General features: G+C 40.1%; 1 protein-coding gene across 9 annotated transcripts in view; it reads right to left on the bottom strand.

Annotated features, from left to right (window-relative positions):
- Nucleotides 1-195: 195 nt before the first annotated feature.
- The window catches only part of dnm1a (dynamin 1a), a 48,016-nt gene continuing 27,030 nt past the window's right edge, over nt 196-21,181 (bottom strand). For 4 of the 9 annotated variants that reach the window (XM_028025337.1, XM_028025336.1, XM_028025341.1 and 1 more), the window contains 8 exons: nt 21,063-21,176; nt 7,537-7,646; nt 6,726-6,837; nt 6,457-6,471; nt 5,521-5,691; nt 5,176-5,417; nt 4,633-4,836; nt 196-2,638 (listed from right to left, as the gene is read on the bottom strand). In XM_028025337.1, the coding sequence (XP_027881138.1) occupies nt 2,608-2,638; nt 4,633-4,836; nt 5,176-5,417; nt 5,521-5,691; nt 6,457-6,471; nt 6,726-6,837; nt 7,537-7,646; nt 21,063-21,176 (999 nt within the window). In that variant the 3' untranslated portion in view covers nt 196-2,607. Of the gene's footprint in view, nt 2,639-3,889; nt 3,928-4,628; nt 4,837-5,175; nt 5,418-5,520; nt 5,692-6,456; nt 6,472-6,725; nt 6,838-7,536; nt 7,647-21,062; nt 21,177-21,181 lie in introns of those variants that run through there. The other 5 variants (XM_028025338.1, XM_028025343.1, XM_028025344.1 and 2 more) reach the window with 3 other exon arrangements.

The raw sequence follows: 21,181 nt of genomic DNA, 5'->3' as shown, positions 1-21,181 counted from the left end.
ATCAGCAAGTTTTCTAATAAAACTAAATTATAGAAACTACAGTATGCTATATAAAGTAAATCTTTTAGTTCCTCTTTATTTTTACTCTATTACCAATTTTAGTTCCATTTTCTGCTTTTACTATGGAAAACTTTGTGATCAGTATTCATGAAAACTGCCAAATGTTAGAGAAAAACAATGAAAACAGACACTAAAGCACATAGAGGTCTTTTAATATGTAGTTGAGAGTACAGAAGTCCTCCAGGATAATCTTACAGTTTCTTTTACATCAGCTGATACAAGCAGCAGGACTTGTCACCAGCCAGTTTACACACACCGTCCTTCTGTTTCACTTTTTATAAATTCAGAGAAAACACAAATACACCCTCCCTGATGCAAGCAAAAGTATCAAACAACCTGCCAGCATCCATTTACAGCACAGTTTTTTTATTATTATTTTTCAAGTATTCTGTTATGCTCATTTACTCATGGTTTAAATATTCTGATGTTGCATACAATGTGGACTAAATTATCTAAGCAGAAGACAGAACATGTCTAGTAAAATGCACCACACGAATACATAACACATTAATAAACTAATTACTGTTAAATCAGATATGACTTCATGTTTGCTTTGCAGATGTTGAGATCAGAGATGCACAAGTAGGTGATTTTTCCTCGTAATGATCACAGGGTAAAGATGTGTGTAAGGTAAGGCTAGTGGGCTGTTTGTGTTTGGGGTCAAAATACAACACATAACACTGACAGCAGAGCTCAGTGGCAAAAAACAAAGGGATTAAAAGGTGGTTTCTGCTCAGTAATGTGACAACTGAACACAAGCAGTGGTACTTTATGCATAGACTGGGACTGTTCATGTTCTCACTCACCCCCGTGACCACTGAGAGAAAATGGAGCAGGAGAAAAGAGAAAAAGAAGAAATGGCAGATCAGCAACTTAAAATGCAATTTATATATATATATATATATATATATATATATATATATATATATATACATACAGTATATATATATATATAATTTTTTTTTTACCTGCTTAATTTAACATTGCTCAAACCTGACTAACCTGAGTTACTAGACCATCATCTTGTATTACACTCTACATGAAGAGTTAACAGTCTAAAGAAACAACTCAGGTCACAAAGTCTCCTTCTCTGGTTTCATTATGTTCAGTTTTAGGAGGAGTGCTGCTGCAAAAGTATTCAGACCTCTTGAACCTTTCTCACATGTTGCTGCAATACAATCCCAACCTTCAGTTTGCTTGAGTGAATAAAAAATACATGATTCACCAGTGGAAAGGAAAAATGGTTTTGAAAAATTGGAATGTGGCCCACTTCAGTTTTATACTCCTTAATTAAATCTCTTACCCTGCAATAAACTTTGCAAATCTGCCCTTTGTGGAAGAATGTTAAAAGAAAGTTGAAAAAGTTCCTCTACAAAATTAAGCATATATTTCTTTAGACTGCAATAAATGTGTTTATTAGATTTATTTGAGTTCTGTAACAGGATTACAATCTTTCATTTTTGAAAGAACATTTGAAAGCGCAGTAATTATGCATTAATTACTTTGACAAAAAAAAACCCAACATTGTTCTCTACCCTGAGCAAACATAATTATGTTTCCTGAATTTATGATGTATTCTTATTCATATTAAATATCCTCATTATTTTTGAAAGTAGTAATAACGTCTTGATAAGCAGAGGAACAAAAAGGGGGAATAAACTACATTAGATGCATCTTTTCGCCATGAGAAGACTGAGAAACCACTTTTCTCTTTTGCATAGGTTGTTTGAGAGCGCAGCAGTTTAAGAAGAGGATGCGACAAAGCTTTGTAAGAACAGCAACAGTGAGACTTTCTAAAGTCTGCGACTGGCAAAATAAGACGATCCGCTACGTGATTCTAACTTCTGCTTTACAGCAGAGGAGGGTGATGGAGAGGATGAAAGGGAAAAACGAAGGAGACTTTTGTCCATTCAGGTTTTTCAAATCAAAGAATACAGATGTCATCCACGTCTGCCTCACCTGAGCGGTGCTGCTGTTTTATAGATTTGGACGGTGGGAAAGCATGGATTAGCTTAAAAAAGAGAGAGAGAGAAAGAAAAATGGTATTTGGGGGTGTTGTATGAAATGGCCCACCCTGAATAAAGGTTCTGGTTTACATCATTCTGTTCCTCAAAATAAAGGTGAGCAAACAAATCCTGATAAAAGTAAATTAAACAAATGTTAAAACTGAGACGACGCTTTCGAAAAGCTCAGGCATAGATTCATGCTAAACTTGCAAATGTTTACCCCTCTTGATATAAGAAGAGGGGAAGCATTCTGCTTTGAACTTGCGTGGATATACAATATGTTGACTCAGTTGTCTAATATAATCATTTCATGGTCTCTGCGATTAAACTGTGAGGAACAAAGTTGTATGTAAGTCATGCTTTCAAGTATTCTGCTTCTCTGCGTGAAAGCAGAGGGGCGAATGGGGATGGAGGGGGCAGAGAGGTGGGAACAGGAGGGTCAGACCAGGCGGTAGATGAGAGGAAGGTGGCGCTGTTGTCCGAAGCGCCTCTCTCTCGTCCAGACAGGGGAAATGAAGGAGGGAGGAAGGAGCTCTGAGGTCTAGTGTGTTGGAGAAGGTGGGGGTCTCCGACTGGCATGGACAAACAGAGAGGGAAAGACATAAAGAAAAGAAAAGAAAAGAAGTCAGATTGTTCTTCATAAAGTGGACTTTTTCTTGCTCTTTTGCTTTCTTCACGTACACCCTGGAATAAGGCTTTAGGTTCTCCAAGGATTATTCATACAGGTGCACGAAAAGACTTCACAGTTATTTGCAGTGATTTGCAAAAGTATCCACACCCTTGAAGAAGGTCACATTTTGTGTGGTTAGAACCATAACTTCTTCAAATTTTAGTGGGATTTTAGGTGACAGACCAAGACGAAGTCGAGCATTATTGTCAAGTTGGAGAAAATTGAGTTGTTTTCAAAATGCTTTGCAGATAAAACCTGAAAATTGCGTGGTGGATTTGTACTAAGCCAATTTTAAGTAAAGCAACCAAGTAAGTGGTAGGTAGAGCCCAACTTTGTGTAATCTAATATGAGTTTACAGTTGACCCAGAGACAACTGCTAAAAAAATTGAAAACGTCACTGGACTGACATGAAATGTCCATTCAGTCTGACAGTGTTGAAAAATATTTTAGTCTTCATTTGTGCAAAGGTGGTAGAGATAAAACCCAAAGCATTTCTGAAAAGGAGAGCTAAATACAAATACATAACACTTTCAAAATTTTAATCTAAAATGCAAGTATAATTTTCCTTCTACGTAGCTACACATTAGATTCTGTTCAATAACATCAAATCTCCATAAAACACGTTTAAGTTTTTGACTAAATGTAAAAAAGCTTCAAGGGTTATGAATTCCTTTGCACAGAACTGTATCTTTGTAGGGTCCCACATGGATAACTCACACAAGTACCACCAACATTACAGAGTTCTCAGTTCTCTGGGATGGGGAAACAAAGAGCGTAACACAGGCCTGAGAGGGAGAACGAATGAAGATGCTGCGACTGCACAGCCAGCTGGGGTTAGCCTGCATGTGGCTCTGTTGTGCATTTTCTCCAACCAACAGAGGTGCATCAAAGGACAGGTGGGATGTCATGGTGTTTACAACCAAAATTCAAGAAGAAACACAAAAGCTGTGCACCTGGGCACTAAAAATAACCCACACTTTTCTGTTTCCTGTGACCTGGTTCAGATGAATAACTCCTAAAGATTCATGCAGTGCTCTGAGAAAAGAAAAGTGTGAGAAAGAGAGAAAAAAAAAAGCCATGCAGCAAAAAGATGAAACCCGAGGAGTTTTGTGAACACGATGAGTATTAGGGCGACACACAGCAACCAACATACCGAGAAACGTTAGTCTTCATCGGTCGGTGATAGTGATTCTGCAGGAGGAAACGTAGTTACGTGTGTGACAGAGGTGTGTGTGTGTGTGAGAGAGAGAAGGACAGGAAGGAGCAGGGAGACAGAAAAAGTGCAAAGAGTTACAGTGAACGGGGCAGGCCAGCGATGCATGTGCGCAGCTCTCTTCAAGAATAAATCCGTGTTCAAGACCCATAAAGAGATCTTTAGTTTATGTTTGTTATTTTTCCCAAACAGAGCTTCGCACAGAGACTCTAGATTCTACAGTAGAAACAAGAGGCAAGCGGCTTTAAGACAATTAGCTGTAAAATCATTAATAAATCACAAACACAGGAAAGCACAAGGGAAACATAGAGGCCATGGACACCAGGTGAAAACAATTATCTGATGTGATGTAAGCATGGGCGCAAATAATAAGTTGTTTGTAATTTGTAGCCGATGAAGCATTATTGTGTTTAAAGTTCACTTAATTACAAAATAAAAGGAAAAAATGTAGTCGGTATCACTTAAAATGTATCTACTTCTAACCATCTGCCTACTTCATCTACTATCCTCTATCACAAAGCCAGTACTCTCTAGGTTCATTTACCTCATTTATTCCCTCATCCAGGCATCGTCACATTCCCCTGACATAGAATATCATAAATATGGGTTGAATGTCCAACTTTTTGCAACATGTTTCCATTTCGGGCTCCTGGGTTTAAAAGGCTTCTCGTGTTTCTACTCACCTTGGCACACTGGGGGGCGCGCGGTTAGGCCGGGAGGGCACGGTGGGAGGTGGCCCGCCGTGAGGATCTGGAGATGCTCCAGGGCGAGACGGTACAGGGGGGCCCCCAGCAGGAGGAGGCCCCGGTGGGGGTCCACGGGAGCCTGGGCGAGCTGGTGGGCCCGGTGGAGCCCTGCGATTTGGAGTTGGACTGGTTGCTGGAGACCTGGAGAAGAAATGGAGACAGGAAATAAAGAGTTTTTAGAAAAGTACCGATCAAGCCGACCTGTAGGTTCAGATTTTCCAGAGAGGCTCGAATTATATCTTGACTGCACAAAAGCCTTAAAATGCTAAGATGAGGTTAGCTAGTTTATTTATTTGAGCTAGGCCTATCTTTGGAGGTTGGATATGATGCTTGTTTCTTAGTTTTTTCTGAAAAGTTGATTATCTGGCACTTTCTTTATGTTTTGAAGTTGACCCACCTGTAAAAAGTTAATTTGCACAGATGGCAGAATTTGCCATTTAAGAAAAGATTCAAACTATCTCACGCTTATGTCTGACATACCTTCCTCCAGATCCACCGCGTTGGACCTGCAGCCAGGAGTCATCCACTGGAGGCGGCATGGATGTGCTCACTGTGGTTGTGCTGACGTCGCCGATGATGCTTAGCGCCTCCCGCAGGGCGTGGTACATCCTGAGCATCTCATCGCGATGCTGCGCCTGCTCCTGAGACTCCTCCATCAGAGTGTTCTGGTCACCGCATGAGTAGAGCTGGGCCAGCAGCTCAGCATTAATGAACTCTTTTGTCTTTAAAAAAAAAAAGGAGCAAAGATTTAAAATGACCTTTTTTTTTTCACTTTTAATCTTAAAAGCTTTTGTTACGTTCGCAGAAGTCTCGCTGACGACTCACGTTGTTAATCATGAGATGCATCACCGTCTTTGGGATCAGGTCGCGCACGGTCTTGTTGACAATCGCCATGTAGGAGTCAACCAGGTTGCGGATCGTCTCCACCTGCCGCTCCAGCTGAGGGTCCATGCTGTGCATGAAGTTGTCTGAGCCGTTTTCATCGCTGCCTTCACTCTGCGGAGATAAATTAGAGATGATTCACAGGAAGCAGGACAACCAAAACCATAAGTCAGGCATGCAGAGTGGAGGACAGTGGTTTTCTATGGATGTTTTATCAACTTGCAGCTTGAAAACGTATCGTTTCTTCACACTGAATCTCAAATGCAAACAATGCGAGCAAAAGGTCATTCTGCTTCCAAATGAGTCTGCTGAAATAGTTTGTTTTGGTCCGGCATTGCAGTGAATTTTACTGGTGTTTTGACCATAGCTATAATTGACAACAATAGCACTTAAATAATTTACTTGCATGCTGAAAATCCCTGCATGTAGGAGTATCTAAAGCTAAATCAAATAGAAGCACAAGCTTAGAAGGAGGTACACACTTCTAACAACAATGTTGTAAGTGTGTTCATATATTTCTTTAGACTGCAATAAATGTGTTTATTAGATTTATTTGAGTTCTGCAACAGGATTACAATCTTTCATTTTTGAAAGAACATTTGAAAGCGCAGTAATTATGCATTAATTACTTTGACAAAAAAACCAAAACATTTTTCTCTACCCTGAGCAAACATAATTATGTTTCCTGAATTTATGATGTATTCTTATTCATATTAAATATCCTCATTATTTTTGAAATACCTACAGTAGTTGAAATTGTGGACTACCTTTACTGATTACTGTCAGTTTATGAAACTAAATGAAAAACAACATTCAAAAAAGCTCATAAAAATGTGTGTGAATGATAAAAAAAAGAAACAGGTGGGAAGGATACTGTACCTTTCCTTCCTTCTCCTACGAGGAGCACAACAGCGGTACAAAGACATTAAGAAGGACACACAACATGTCAGGCATGACAACAATGAAACCGACGATGCAATCGATGAACATTTTCTCCACGTGTGCGGTCTGAAAATTTTCAAATGTGAAAAAAATTGGAAGGATTCTATTCGTACAAATGTTGCATGTTTTAAAGGAAATGCATACATTCTTTTTAATACTCATGATTATATTCACGTCATTGTGGTCAGTAAAGACATTAGGCTTACGGTGACGCGTTCAGGATAAACTCCAGCTCTGAGGAAGGAGGCCTTCCAGGCATCAACATCTTCCTGGCTCTCACAGGCCAGCTCTAGCTGACGGTAGTCCTTGTACACGTTTCTGTGGATGCAAAACCGTGGGGCAAAGGATGCAACCTGAGCAACTTCACACATTTCAACTGAAAATATAACTAATATAATAACTACCTTGTAGACAACACACTTTTATTTTGAAAGCTGCATTTTTTTTACTGCATCAGATATATTTTTTCCAGTTGTTCGCATGCTACGATTTGTAAACCTAGACACAAATATTACTATTTTTGAGTTATTAGCCAATAACGAATTGTGCTTATAGAACTAAGGTGCAACTTAGTTTGTTTAATAAGTGCTCAGTAAGTATTTACATACTTGGTGGTATTTGCACAAGTATTTGCACAATTTTTACTCATTTTAAATAACATCACTACAGATATCTTCACAATTCTGCTGTGCAGGTAACAAAACTCTGCAGTTTTATTGTAAATAGTCTATATTTTAATTCTCAAATACACATCTACTTTTGGAACCCGTAGCACATTCCTTTGGACCAGAATAGCTATTTTTAATAACTGCACAATACTTATGTTGCAACCTAATGTACAGTTTTTATATTCTCTTTTTAATCTCTCCAATGTGGGACAATAAAGGAATTTCTTTTCTATCCTAAACAGATGCTTCTGCCAGCTGCTTCCTTATGTCAGAACTCTGAATGTTGCCTGGTGGATTTTCTCACATCACTTTATTTGTGTGTAGTCAGTGTGTTGTTGGGTAACGGCACCTCTGCTCAGTGTTGAAGAGAGCAAAGATGTGCTTGCTGGACATGAAGCCCTTCTCCACATCCCGCAGCTTCAGGTTGTCCACTGGAAGCATGTACTTCTTCTCCTTCTCCTGCAGGGGGCGAAAAAGGAACACTTTGATGACAACAATGGATGCAACATGTACAGAGGAGTATAGCAGCACAAATGGTGCTTAAAGGCTATGCTGCTGCTTTGGCAATGTGAAACCAGTGATGACTGCAGTGTTAGGGACGGTTTAAATGTTTTTGAAACATAAAGAAGAGGGAAAACAATCGAGTAAAAAACTCAAGAGACTTTGTGCTAAGTTCCCAGGCTGATGAACTGAGACCAAGACAAAGGAGCCTCTGGTTTTGATTACAACTTTGCGTATTCAACTCACACACATATATACAAACACAGCAGAGACTCGAAATGTCTTGTACTTGTAAATCTGCACACAACTATGAGGTATACAAACACCCGACTGCTGATGTATCAGGGAGGGAACCTCAAAGTTAGTCACCTCAGTCGGAGACATGCCGGCTCTCTCTAATTCACACAAATGTTGTGGTTGAACTCCTCAGAATCTATTGTTGGAAAGTTTGTATTTTTTTACTACACACAGTAAAGTAAGAATTAACAAAATTGCATACTAAAAATAAGCCAGGGTGACAGTTTCTAAAAACATGCATTCAACGCACACACATACGCTGCTCTTCTTATAGTAGTCTCTAACTAACCTTAAAACCATCTGGAAGGCTAACCACAGGCGTGCCCTGCCCAACCATGTGTGTATGTGTGTGTATGTGTCAGAGTTAAGAAGGAATAGACGCAAGGGATTTCACGTGAGACCAAACTCCTTCATCAAAGGATTTATGACCTGAGCAGCCAAACGGTCATATCCCCTGAATCCATGTCAAATCTCCACAGACACACAAAGAAACACATAAACACAAGTTTGGCAGTGCCAGCACTTCTTGGTGTCTACTACACACACTCACACACATTTAAGAAAGAAAAAAAAAGCAAAAATCAAGCAATCGCCTATACTGCTCAATGCTGACATCATCATTTATAGCACTGGTGAGTATCCCACTCCCATTCTCTCCACCCCCCTTTTCTCTTTTATTTCTTTTGGTTCAGTATTTCTCCTTCTTGGCCTTCCTCATTCTTTTATTTTCTTTTCAGTTCCCTTGTTCCCCTCACTCTCTGGCTTTCCCCTCTCCCGGGGAGTGAGCAGCCTTGGACTGATTCATACATTTTCCTTTCCTCTGGCCAGTAAATCCAGTCAGGAGAACTGGAAAAGATGGAGGAGGAGTGTAGAGAACTACTGGGTGTCTAGATGTTGAGGGGAAAGTAAAATGAACAAAAGCAGACATAAAGAACTACAACTGCTGGGATGTTTTGCTAGATTTGATGTTTGATTCAGCAGGTATAAACGGCGTGGCAACATGGCAGCATCATATCAGACTATTGTTTTCTTTCTGACAACCGGTCAATTTTTAAGGATTTCTTTTGCTAGCGTGTGTTCAGGGATGTAGACTGAGTGCTTTCTCACATGCTCCCGTAAACTGAAAGTCAGCATGAGTGGGCAACGATACAGATTTCAGACGTTAAGCACACTCACATGGACACATGGGAAAACAAACAAAAGCACGCAAGCACTTTATTTGACCTTAGTCTGTAGAATGTAGTCTACACTTTGGGACTGATTCAAGCAGACAGATGCAAAGGGGCGCTATAGGCTGACTTATAAAATACTTTAAGGCCTTGAAAAAGTTCTCAGTTCCAAATTTTATAACTGAGCAACCAAACGCTTTTCTGCATTTTGTTGGAATTATATGAGACACAAAGTGGAGCCTACTTGTAAAATGGAAGAAAAATGATATGTGGTTTTCTATTAAATTCTAATAAAGTGTGACATGCATTTGTATTCAATTTCCCCCCCGAGTCAAAACTTTGCAGAACATAGTGTTAATGCAATTGCAGCTGCAGGTCTTTTGGGATACGTCTCTACCAGCTCTGCGTATTGAGAGACTAAATATTTGCCTTTTCTTCCTTACCAAATAGCTCAAAGTCAGTCTGATTCAGTTCTGAACTTTGACTGGGCCATTCTAATACACGATTGAGCCTTAATCTAAACCATTTGATTACAGCTAAGGCTTTATATTCAGTGTTGTCTTTTGCAGATTTTGATAGATTTTCTTCTGGGACTGCTACATTCGTCTTCCTCCATCTTCCCATTAAATCTGCTGATGCTGACCCTCACAGCATGATGATGCCACCACTCTGTTGCATGTATTTGATGGTGTGTTGGGCCAGTATTTTGTTTTGTTTTTTTCCTATTACACAAAAAATCTTTGCATGAAGGCCCTATGATGGCATCATGGAAAAGGAGAACCTTGGTAAATTTTTAAGTCAAGCAGTTTGAATCATTTTATGACTTCCTTTTCAACATTTCAACCTCTGAGGGCTTCAAAGAACAGATGTATCTCCAATGAGAATAAATTATGCACAAATGGACTCCACTTACCAGTAAGGAGAGTGCTCAGGGAAGGTTGTTGCACTGATTTAATTTAGGAAGATTAAAAAAAACTGAATTTATGTTTATTTGCAAGAACCATTAAAACCTGCTTTAAATTTTATTTCAATTTACTGTTATGCACAACTTTGTGTTGGTCTATCACAGAAAATACCACTGAAACACAACTCCGTGGTTATCTGATACCCAAACTTTGACTTCTAAGTCAATATAGACTTGGAAGTCTGTGTTGACTAAACCACTAATCTGGTTTTTGGAGTGGACTCTTCCTATTTCAATTTTTCTTTTCAGTGTTCCTTCATCCATAAGTACACCCCAGTCAGCGCATGTTGTAGTTGTTGTGTGAATAAAGTGTAGTCTGCATGGATCTGTTGTGTGAGTGAGTAAAAGCTCATTCATTAAAGCCAGAGGAAGTTTCCTCCTGCATTCATACATGCATTTCGCCCTCATGCTCACCATTCAAGAAAAACCAACAAAAAAAACAAAAAAACATCTGAAAATCTGAACAGCTCAGGCACCGTTTCTGAATGTTAATCACACATAATCACACGTGGAAACTTAACACCCCACAGAACATGCATGTGTACACGGTGACCTTACAAATCCCGGAGCCAATTAACAAATCGGAGTTGATTGGTTGGTAAAAAAAAAAAAACAAAAAAAAAACGAGAATTCGCTTGTTTAATGCCTTCACGTTGTTTTAAGGGTCTGCACGCTCGGTGTGTGTTTGTGTGTGTGCGGTAACGTGCGCGTCGATGGGAGTTTGATAGAAAAGTCCTGGTGACTTGGGCCGTTCATCAAAGCGATGTGGAGGAGCCGCACGGCATCTGGGAGCAATAACGCTGCCTCTAACCCTTCATTACCACAAAGACCGGGCCCTGGGTGGCAGCCAACGGCAATTTTCACAACCCTCCTCCTCACCTCCCTCCGTTTTTTCTTTCCCTCCATTCTTCTGCCATTCCCCCTTTGAGTTGTGTCTTTAAAAAAAAAAAAGTTTAACACAAAGGGTAGTTCTGTTGTTCCGACATGATGTGGATGCAGGAGGAGAGTTAGTTAGCGAGGATAATGAACCCGCTTCAGCTGGTGAACTGGTGGAAAAAAAAAAAAAAAAAGAAGTCATTTTTTACCACTAGAAGACTTTGCAAATGTGATAAAGACTAGACACTAAAAAATTAAAAACGACAACAGACCTGTGAGAAAGAGCAGAGGGAACATCTGAGGAAAACTTAATTAGTCTTTATACAGTTTGGACTTTATTTAAAGTGAGACCACATGTTTACAGCATTTAAATCAGGAACAGAAAACCTTAGCGGAGAGAAGTCCAATGGGAAACTATTAAAGTGGAGCTATTTCAGGTTCAAGTGTAAAAACTTGCAGCTGTTTATGACTCATCAGTCTGCAAGGTTTGTTCAATAATCCTCCTAACAAATCACCTTGGGCACCGGACCAGTGTCCACACACTCTCTAATAGTCCATCAATTATAGTAAAGTGTTACCTGATAACACGGCAAGAATCCTCCCCACTGGTCTGCAAGCTGCCGCGTCCAGATTCCCGAAAGCAACAACATTGAAATCCCACACATGATTGATTGAGTTTCGGCTGCATGCTCTGACTGTCTCGGTCTCTCATCGCCGTGTTTCTCTACTCTTCCTGCAAAACCGAGCGCAACAAAGAGCAAACTCCTACATTAAGACAGGAAGCCTGATGTGCAACAGCTGGCAGAACCCAACAGGTCATTCTTCCTGTTTAGTGACTCACTCCATGAATTTGGAGGAGATACTGTACAGGATTTACATACAGAGGAAAGAAGGAAGGAAGGAAGGAAGGAAGGAAGGAAGGAAGGAAGGAAGGAAGGGAGGGAGGGAGGGAGGGAGGAAGGAAGGAAGGAAGGAAGGAAGGAAGGAAGGAAGGAAGGAAGGAAGGAAGGAAGGAAGGAAGGAAGGAAGGAAGGAAGGAAGGAAGGAAGGAAGGAAGGAAAATAGAAAAATATATGTTTGTTTTTCCTTGCTCTTCCAGTTCAGTAAAACACTTTTATCAAATTCCAGACTTTTCCGGGCCGATCAACATGTGTGATTATTCATATCTGACCATCAAAACCCTAAGCAACAAATAAAAACCTGAAACCTCTGCCATGGCAACACCTCCGCCATCGCGATGCTCGCCACATGTGTGTTTGATGAAGACCAAGTGTTCAATTAGTATTTCTGGCTTACCGGTTTCACTGATGGCTAAAGCTCACACTAAGACGTTCGCTGTTCTATGACGGCATGAAATCTGAGAAATATTTATAGTCGCCTTTCAGAAAGTCACGTAATCACAGCATCAGAGGTTCCTGTATTTGTATTACTCTGTCAAAATGATGAATGGCAAATGTGGAGAGTCTCCTGGTTTATACACAAGAACAAATGTGAAGTGTCTGTTGCACAGTATAAAACAAAACAATAGTGATAAAATGTAAAACTGCAGAAAAAAAGAACCCAACTTTCGCAACAATGTGTTTTTTGTTCTTTTACTTTGCTTTTGTTTACTGTTCTGGTATCTTTTTATCATTTCCCTCTCACATGTGTTTTTTATTTAAGCATACTGAAAAATAATAGTTTTTTCCTAAATAATTAGATTTGTTAAATGTCACATTTTTATGTTAAATAGTTTACTTTTACTGTGATTTGAAAAAAAATGTTTTGCTGTTTGTCTCAGATTCCCCCTCCCCCCCTTTCTTTTTAAAAACGGAAAAAAAGAGGGAAAAAAACTACTTCTTCTTAGACTTTTACATTTCCTAGGGTTTCTTCATGAAAACCACATTTGCAAAATTGGTTGAAAAGTACGAAAGCATGCAGCGGTGTAAATCGAAAAAGTGCAATTTTGATCTGAAATAAACAAAAGTCAGAACGTACTGAAGTAAAACATCCACATGTGTAAGCTAACCTGAGCCTAAAATGCAAACAAACTTTGAAGGCACACATGGTTTTCATGGTGCACCATTTTTGAAAAGGTTTTTGCTTAACTTGCTTCTTATTAGAGTTCTTGCATGCCTTTCTAATGTGCCGGAATAAAGGTTAAAGTATAAAAAGATGGAGCAAAAGAAGTCACAAAGAGCAAGAGCTTTTAGGGTTTCGTTATTTTTTTTTAATTAAATGACAGTGGGATTATAGATTTGGCTTATTTCATTTGTAGTTTAGCTAACGACAGTTTCAAATGGGGATTGGGAATTTTTCTTCTTCTTGACCTTATGCATTTACAGCAAATCCAGGGTTGTAAAACTTCGTTTATGAGCAGAAAAATGTCTCACTTATGTCAAACTGTTAGGATCCAACAGTACGTCATTCTCAAAATCATGGAAAAGTCAGTAACTGAAACGAGGTGTAAAATTTCGTATATTATGTAAGCTTGAATTAATAAATGGAATAAAAAAAATAGCAAAGTAAAGAAAAGTTATATGTTGAAGCTTCACATAACACTAATGAAAATCAAGTTTCTCTAACCTCCAACTTAAGATTTATTTGATTCAAAAATATTTGAGTGAGATCTCATTCAGCAACAGAATAATCGAGTTACTAAGCTTTTTTCACCCCAAGAAGTTTTTTATTCAACTGTTCCACGCTCTTGCTTTTCTTTCTTTCATTTAACACTAAATTTTCCCTAAATCAGCTCCTTTCCTCAGTTCCTGCTGGAATCATCACTTATTTTGCCTCTTTTGTTTAATCTTTAAACACTTCAACAAGTGCTTAGTGAAATGCTATAATTCATTCCGTATAGAAATAGCACTATTATTCCATCAAATTGCTTAAATTTCTTATCATCTATCAAAATATTTTAAACATTTTTTCCATATCTATTTCCTTCCTTAATGTGGTAGAATGACTTCACACCTACAAAAATGTGGGAAAACTCATGTTTATGCCGTGGATATTTCACAGGAAATGTCCTTGGCTTATTTCTTGTGAAACATGTCTGTTGATTTTTCCAAATGTTTTAGACTGTTCTCCTGCTGAGAAAAAAAAACATGAATGATTTCTCAGTTGTCATAAAACTACCAGATTTTCAAATTAAATATTTTTTGTACTTAAAATAACTCATGACGCTACTGTAGCAAGTTTCCCTGTGTCTTTTTGAAATTCAAACAGATCATCACAAGTCCCCCATCATACTTAGACATGAGGTGCTTTTTTTTTCCATGTCCATATTGTATTTTTTGTGCCAGGTCCTCTTAAAGTCCTAATGCTATTTAGAGAAATTGACTCATGCCCTGTATTTAGCTCCATCTATCCTTCCATCAACTCTGACCATCTTCTCTGTCCCTTCTGAAGAAAAGCATACCCACAGCATGATGTGGCCACCACTATGTCTCACTGTACAGATGCTGTGCGCAGCATGATTTCACCATCTTATACATGTAGAAAACATGTATACATGTATGCCTTACATGGCTTGTAGGAAACCAAAATGGGGACCTTCTTGAGACTTTTTGTTATTTCTGTCCTGTTAGGGCCAGATATGTTGAAGGCGAGTTGCCCTGGACCTCATGGCTGCCACTCAGTTTGGGCTTGTAGCCATGTCTTGGTTCTTCCATTTTTCTGATGATGGCTCCATGGGACATTCAAAGCTTGAGAGGTTTTCACAGAACCCACTGATTAATTTTTAAAACTTCTTCTTGCCGATGTTGACAAAGACTTTGAGAAGGAATCTGCTTTGCCTGGTCATCCAAACAGTGGAAACAATGCTGCTGCGACCACAGAACTCCTCCCTTCTTCCCAGTAAATTCACTCTTTCCAGTCCCCAAACCCTGAACTCGGCGAGGCCTGATTTCTGTCATTCACACCCACTCTATTGCTACCAGTGCTCGCTGGGAATCATTTTGTCTGCATTCCTCTTTTATTTCCTCTTTTCCTTCTGAAAAGTTCAGAAAGTCCAAGGTGGAAGTAAGACTGCAGTATAAAGTGTGTGAAACAAAGAAGGTGAAGGAGGCAAACCTTTGGTGCTCTCTTCCTCAGCATCTCTTCCTCTGGTTCTGATTTACTAGTAGGATGTCAACCCCTGAAACCAGTACCCCTCTCACCCCACCCTCCCGCCGCCACCAGTCCGGCTGGAGAGCCGCATAAAGGGCTCTTTATTCCAGTCGGACAGGGAGAGGAAATCAGCTTTAGAAGTAAAAACAGAGGGAGCAAGAGTGAGATGGAGACCACAGGGCTGCACATCTGGAGTTATTACAAGGCTCCCTCCTGCTTGCCAAGAAAACGCCGACATTCCTGCCCTCACTACAAAGACCGCGGAGCCTCCGCTCTCATTCAGCCCCACGACTCTACACATATCCATCAATCAAACGTCAAAAATAAAACCAAACACATATATGCTTCAATGTACAATAAGCACGGGACTAAAAAGAAACACATATGTAGGTCTCAGAGAGGAGTCATCCTGCCCACTCTATAAAGTTCCCTCCCTTCTGCCGCAAATCCTGCACTCCCTTCCCAAACTTTACAACGCGCACGCCAAATGAAAGCATCTCACTTCCTGTTCACCTTTGACCCGCCACTTTCTCCCCATAAACCAGCGAAGAAAGAAAAAAATCAAAAAAAGAGAAAGAGAGAGGTGAGGAGGTGGTGAGGGGGTTACAGACGGGAGGGGAGACAGAAAGAACGATGGAGGAAAAGGGAAAAATGGGGGGCCGGGAAGCTCCACCTCTTTTCTCCTCCATATCTCCTCTCTCCCTCACTTCTTTTCTCCTTCTGCCTCTGGAAGCAGGAACTCGGCGGCCAGTCCCTCTGCCACGTCGAACCTCCAGCCGGTCCAACTTCCCCGCCGAAGGAGAAACCTTCGCTTTTCCTTTTTCCTCCCCTTTTCTCATGTTGGACAGATGCATTTTAGGCAGCACTCTGGCGTTGAACGTGAGGACAGGGAAGCTGACTGACAAAGGGTGGCTCAACCGGAGGAGATGGGAAAACAAACAAGATGAAGACCCAAAGAAGAGGAAGAAGATCAAGATGTTGCAGGTATTCCATCTTCAAGAGACTTTTTTTCCAATAGTTTCGGCATGCTAGGAGACAAGAGTGCAGTTATTCCAGTGTTTCAGTGGGATCTGCAGGAGGAAGCTGAGCGGGATCTCAGCTGACCACAAAAATTCTTATCCAAGCGAGAATGAGAGTCTGAAAACGTTTAAGTGTTTTTGTTTTTTTTTTTACTTATCCCTTACTGTGTTTTTTTGTTTGTTTTTTTTATCCTGGCCTGGAGCTGAATGGATAAGGGCTCACAAATTTGGGCCTACAGTGAATTATTCACCAACCAGGAAATATAAGAAAAATACTTATTTTTCTAAATGTCTCCTAAGAAAAAATAGTTTTTTTTAGTTTAAAAACTCTAATTTTGAGGAATTATATCCAAATATAAATGATCTACTTTTTTTCTTTTTTTTGCTGTGTGTACATCGGCTGTATTAATTCTGCTTTGTGTCGAAGAACTGATGCGTTTATACTATACAGTCTTTCTGCAGCTTGTCTTTCCTCCTGAGAGCCTGACGTGGAATGCTTCTCCTCACAGCGGGAGACGGGAGAGAATGTCACTAAATTTGCCCGTCAGTGGCCATCACCTCTATTTAACCCCTTCTTCCTCCTCTTCCTCTTGCCTCCCTATGAGACTCATTCACCCCTTTGCAGGCGGAGAAATGGGGACAAAACTCCAGCTGGATTTGCAGTAAGTATCCGTCTGAAGCTTCTCCAGAGCATCGCCGAGCTGCCTAGCCCGCCTGCCCAGTGTTCAGACTACCTGTTCAGGAAGTAGTGGTTGTACAGTAGTCTGCACATTGGTTAGGCTGGCCTGGGAAACACACACGGATAACCCCGGTGTTGGAAAAGAGAGCAATTGGCTTTGAGGAGGATCCAAGTTACGGAACCCATGGAGCACCCAATTTAATTCATCTGACCAAGCCTTGCAAGGCGCCATCAGAAAGGCCTAAAGCTCACCAAGGATTAATTAATAAGTTGAAAAAGTCCTGAAATCCATGAACGCAACTCCTATGAACTGGTTTTAGTTAAAATAGTTATAATAAAGATTCTTCTCAATGATATTGTCTCTGCTATTTTTTTTTTTTTTTTTTGCTTTTTTCTCAAATACTTTCCCCAGATTTGATAGAAATGTCCCACTCTCACAGATCTAAGTAAGGGTTGCCTGACGATGTCACCATATTGTTTATTTTTCTACAGCCCCAAAGAAAAAAAATGAAAAAAGAATGCTAACCCGAAACGATAACTAAAGCACAGAGTAAAACCCCCAACGGTAAGCTGCACCCATGATGGAAATGTGCAATTATGCGTCTGTTTTCCCCTGTGTCAGTTTGTGGCTCCGTTACCTCAAATGACCATGTGAGGAGAAGCAACACGGTAAGCCACCCGGGAGAAACAGCGGGGGGGAAAAAAAGCTCCACTCTGTTATTCTCTAGTCAACGTTTTTACAAGTCTTTCTAGAGTTCAGTCTAAAAAAAAGTAATAAAAAATAAAAAAAAATTAGAGTTTACGACTTTAATGCTTGCAAATAATGTCATAAGCGAAATAAAAAGCTTAGTGCTGGCTTTTTATCCCAATGGGGTTTTTTTCCGCCTCCTTTCTGGGAGCCCCCCCTCCCCCCTCCCCCGAACACCCGCCCCACAAAAGTTTGCCTTCCAGCCTCGCCTGTGTTTGATAAAGCAAACCCACACAGTACAATCTTCAAAAGCACAAAAGCAAAAGAGGGCAGAAACATTCACACGGTGTCCCATCACAGTGCATCATGTGCAAGAATGCGAACCACAAACCAACCTGTTTCCATTTAGAGCCCCGCCACCGTGAGCCCAAGTTTTTTTTTTAATAGCATGCATGGGTTTCAGCACAAAGAGAGTGCATGCAAACACACATAAAAGAACAATCCCCTACTCCCCCACCCCCAAGGATATTTACAGCTGGGATCCACCAATCCGAGTTTTGGCCTTCTGGCAGCTTTACGGCAGGAGAAGGGAAGCCCAGGCTAGCCCAAAGAAAATATACCCTACAGCCACAAATCGTGTGAACAATCTAATAGGAAAATGCTTATATGCCCTTATTGTTTCCTCATTAACCATTTTTTTTTATCTGCCTCGGTTCAGTCTACTCTGCTCTGTTTCTGCTTTGGAAAACTTTTCAGCCAAAGAGATCGTCATGATTCGAGGAACTGGCACTCACTGCGGTAATACAGACCAGAAGGTTCCTAAAAGCGCACACATGCGCGTGTACGAGCACTAACCAAAACATCCTGGCATCAGTGAGTTGGGTTCAAAGTTATTATTAGTGTCAAAGAGTGATGTGTGTGTCTGCGTGTGTGTGTGCATATGGTTTTCTTTCTCCCTTAGTGAGGGTTTTCCCCAAGTCGAGATGCAGCCAATGAAACAGCGGTGAAGAACATATGTCCTTGCTAAAAATCTGCTTAAAGTGATACATTTTTATTTTCTTTTTCTGTGAAACATTAAAAAAATTCATCAACCATGTTTATTTTGGCAATGTCTCCAGCTAGGTTTGTACTATGAACCCTCAGGACAAGTCCAGCCTTTAGTGTAAGTGTGACCGAGAGGCCAGCATGTAAAATGTTAAGCTTGGATTGAAAACATGCACAGCTTTGCAGTGCCCTCCAGGTTCACCGCTGAGCTGCAACACCAAATGCTGAGTGTTGGTCTTTAGTCTCCATGCACCCTCGGAGGCCATGTTTAAATAAATATACAGTAAAAAGAAGAAGCGAGGACAGGATGGAGAAAGTAGACGAAACAAAGGAGTAATGAAAAAAGCATTCACACCCAAGCATTTTTCAATTTTTCCACATTACAAAAACACACTTAAATGTACTTTTATTTTTACAAATAAATATCTGCAAAGTGTGGCGTGAATTTGTGCTCAGTTTAGCCTCTCCTCACTTGCCTCAGCGGAAAAGTGGGAACAAGAAACCTGTTGTTGAAGTCAGATCAAAGCAGATATATGTGTTAGAATGGTTCAGTCAAAGTCTAGATCTAAACCTGATTGAGAATCTGCAGCAAGACTTTAAAATTGATATTTGGAGGTCTTCTTGATGTAATCTTACTGAGATTGAGCTACATTGCAAAGACGAATGAGCAAAAATATTCTCTGGTTGTGCAATTCTTGTACAGACAATCCCTAAAAGACATGCAGCTGTCGCTGCAATAAAATATGATTCTGCGTAGTATTGGCTCAGGGAGGCTGAATGCAAAATGATGTCACATCAATTTTTTTCCTACCATCTCGTAACAATGTACTGCTGTCTTTCTGTCTCTAAAACAAAATCAATATCAAACTCATAAAAGTTTCTGGTTGTAAAACAAAATCAGGAAATGTCAAGTACAAAACCAAAGATTTTAAAGCACCAGCTCTTTTCCTCCACTGCAGTCGGTGCAAACGCCTTTCCAGAAACACTTTCCCTCCTTCCATGCGGTCCTTGTTTCTCCTGCAGCTCATTCAGCTAACAAGAGCCACTCCTGGCTGCAGCCCTCTCCTCTGCTGCAGTCCAGTGCCCCCTCTTTGAAATGTTTATTAGAAGCAGCTTGAGAGTGACGGGGTGTGTGCGCGAGTGTGTGCGCGAGTGCGTGCGGGCGTGTTTGTGTGTGTGTGTGTGTAAAAGGTATAGGGGGCTCTGGTATGCACATGTGTGTGCCAGCTTCAGTGTCTGACATGTTGGGGGGTCTGCACTCTAGAAGCAGGGGTCTTCACATACACCCCATACACACCCACACACACGCAGCTCTGATATCAGTGAGTGGAGTGGCTGTGGCTAAGGCCTGGAGACGGTGAGACTGTGGTGAGAGTAATGAACTTCTGCAGTGCATCACTGGACACCCCTATCACCAGCTAGCTATCTAGCAAAGCAGATCAAATCTTTTTTAAAGACAATCATCAAACCTGATGGATAGTTATAAGGGGAAAGAGATGAATTGCATTTTTTATTGGACAGCTGAAAATGTCGGCGTTCTGCATTTGCCAATTTGGATCAGTTTAAGTTAAAACACACACACACAGAAGTGGTTTTGAATGCCCCCCACTTCTAGACTATTTTCTATACAGTAGATTGGCTGATTATATTTTTTTCAAGACTTCATTAAATTTTTGGTTATTTTATCAGGGAGTAATTGCACAGTTTTTTATTAATTCCTCATGGAAAACTGCATTTTTAACTAAGTTTGATGGAAATTATTTTTTTCCAGTTCTATTGTTTAACATTAATTTAATTTTTGTGTTGGACAAAGTGATATTGAACTTCTACATGGCCAAATATTTTATACATAAGCTGTCATATGGTATTCTAATTTTTTACCCTTACTGTGTTTTTAATAATTATATAACATAAAGATAGATCTGGGCCTGTATGCGATTTTCCCAGTGTAATAATAACCTAAAAGTGAGAAAGCAAAATTTAATCCTATTGCTAAAAGGGGGAAAAAACATAGAATATTGAAAAAATTTATCACTGTAATATTTGTAATGTTATCCAATTAATTTATTTATGGTAATTTAAAGGTTTATACATATACTGAAGCAAAAACACTAAATAAATACCAGTTACATTCAACAGTAAGTTTCAAAGAAACATGCTTACTGAGCTTTTTGCTCTTCTGAAAACAGTGACAAAGGGAATCTAACTAGAGAGATTAGTTAGGCATGCTGTGGGCCACTTTACATGCCCCTTCTAGCTGTCAAACTGTAATTTTATTTTGCAAGATTAATAAGTAAAAGGTGGTTCTGCTTTAGTTTTAAACATCATGGCTGTTTGTGTTTCTCACAACCAAGTATATGCCCAAAGAGCTACATTTGTTTGTAGCTGACGGAACAGTGTGCAGTAATAGGTGTGGGAGGGGCACTGTGCCTTATATACCAACATAGATTTTTCACTGGCAACTCAAGTGGACAAGCCCAGAGCCTTAGTAGCAGTGAGATCTTCCCTGTGTCTGTGTGTTTTTATAGGGATTGTTTGAAAGAACTCGCCTCATCATCTTTGTACCAGGACAGGGACTCTGCGGTGAGGACGAACCAGTACTCTTTGGCTCCTCCCTTCATGATGCCAATGTTGTTGATGGTCAGCCAGCCCTTCCTGATCACCTAAA

This window comes from Xiphophorus couchianus, chromosome 8 (assembly GCF_001444195.1).
Source record: "Xiphophorus couchianus chromosome 8, X_couchianus-1.0, whole genome shotgun sequence".
Classification (NCBI taxonomy): domain Eukaryota; kingdom Metazoa; phylum Chordata; class Actinopteri; order Cyprinodontiformes; family Poeciliidae; genus Xiphophorus; species Xiphophorus couchianus.
Note: the sequence above shows the minus strand (reverse complement) of the source record. Positions and strands in the feature narration are given on the sequence as shown.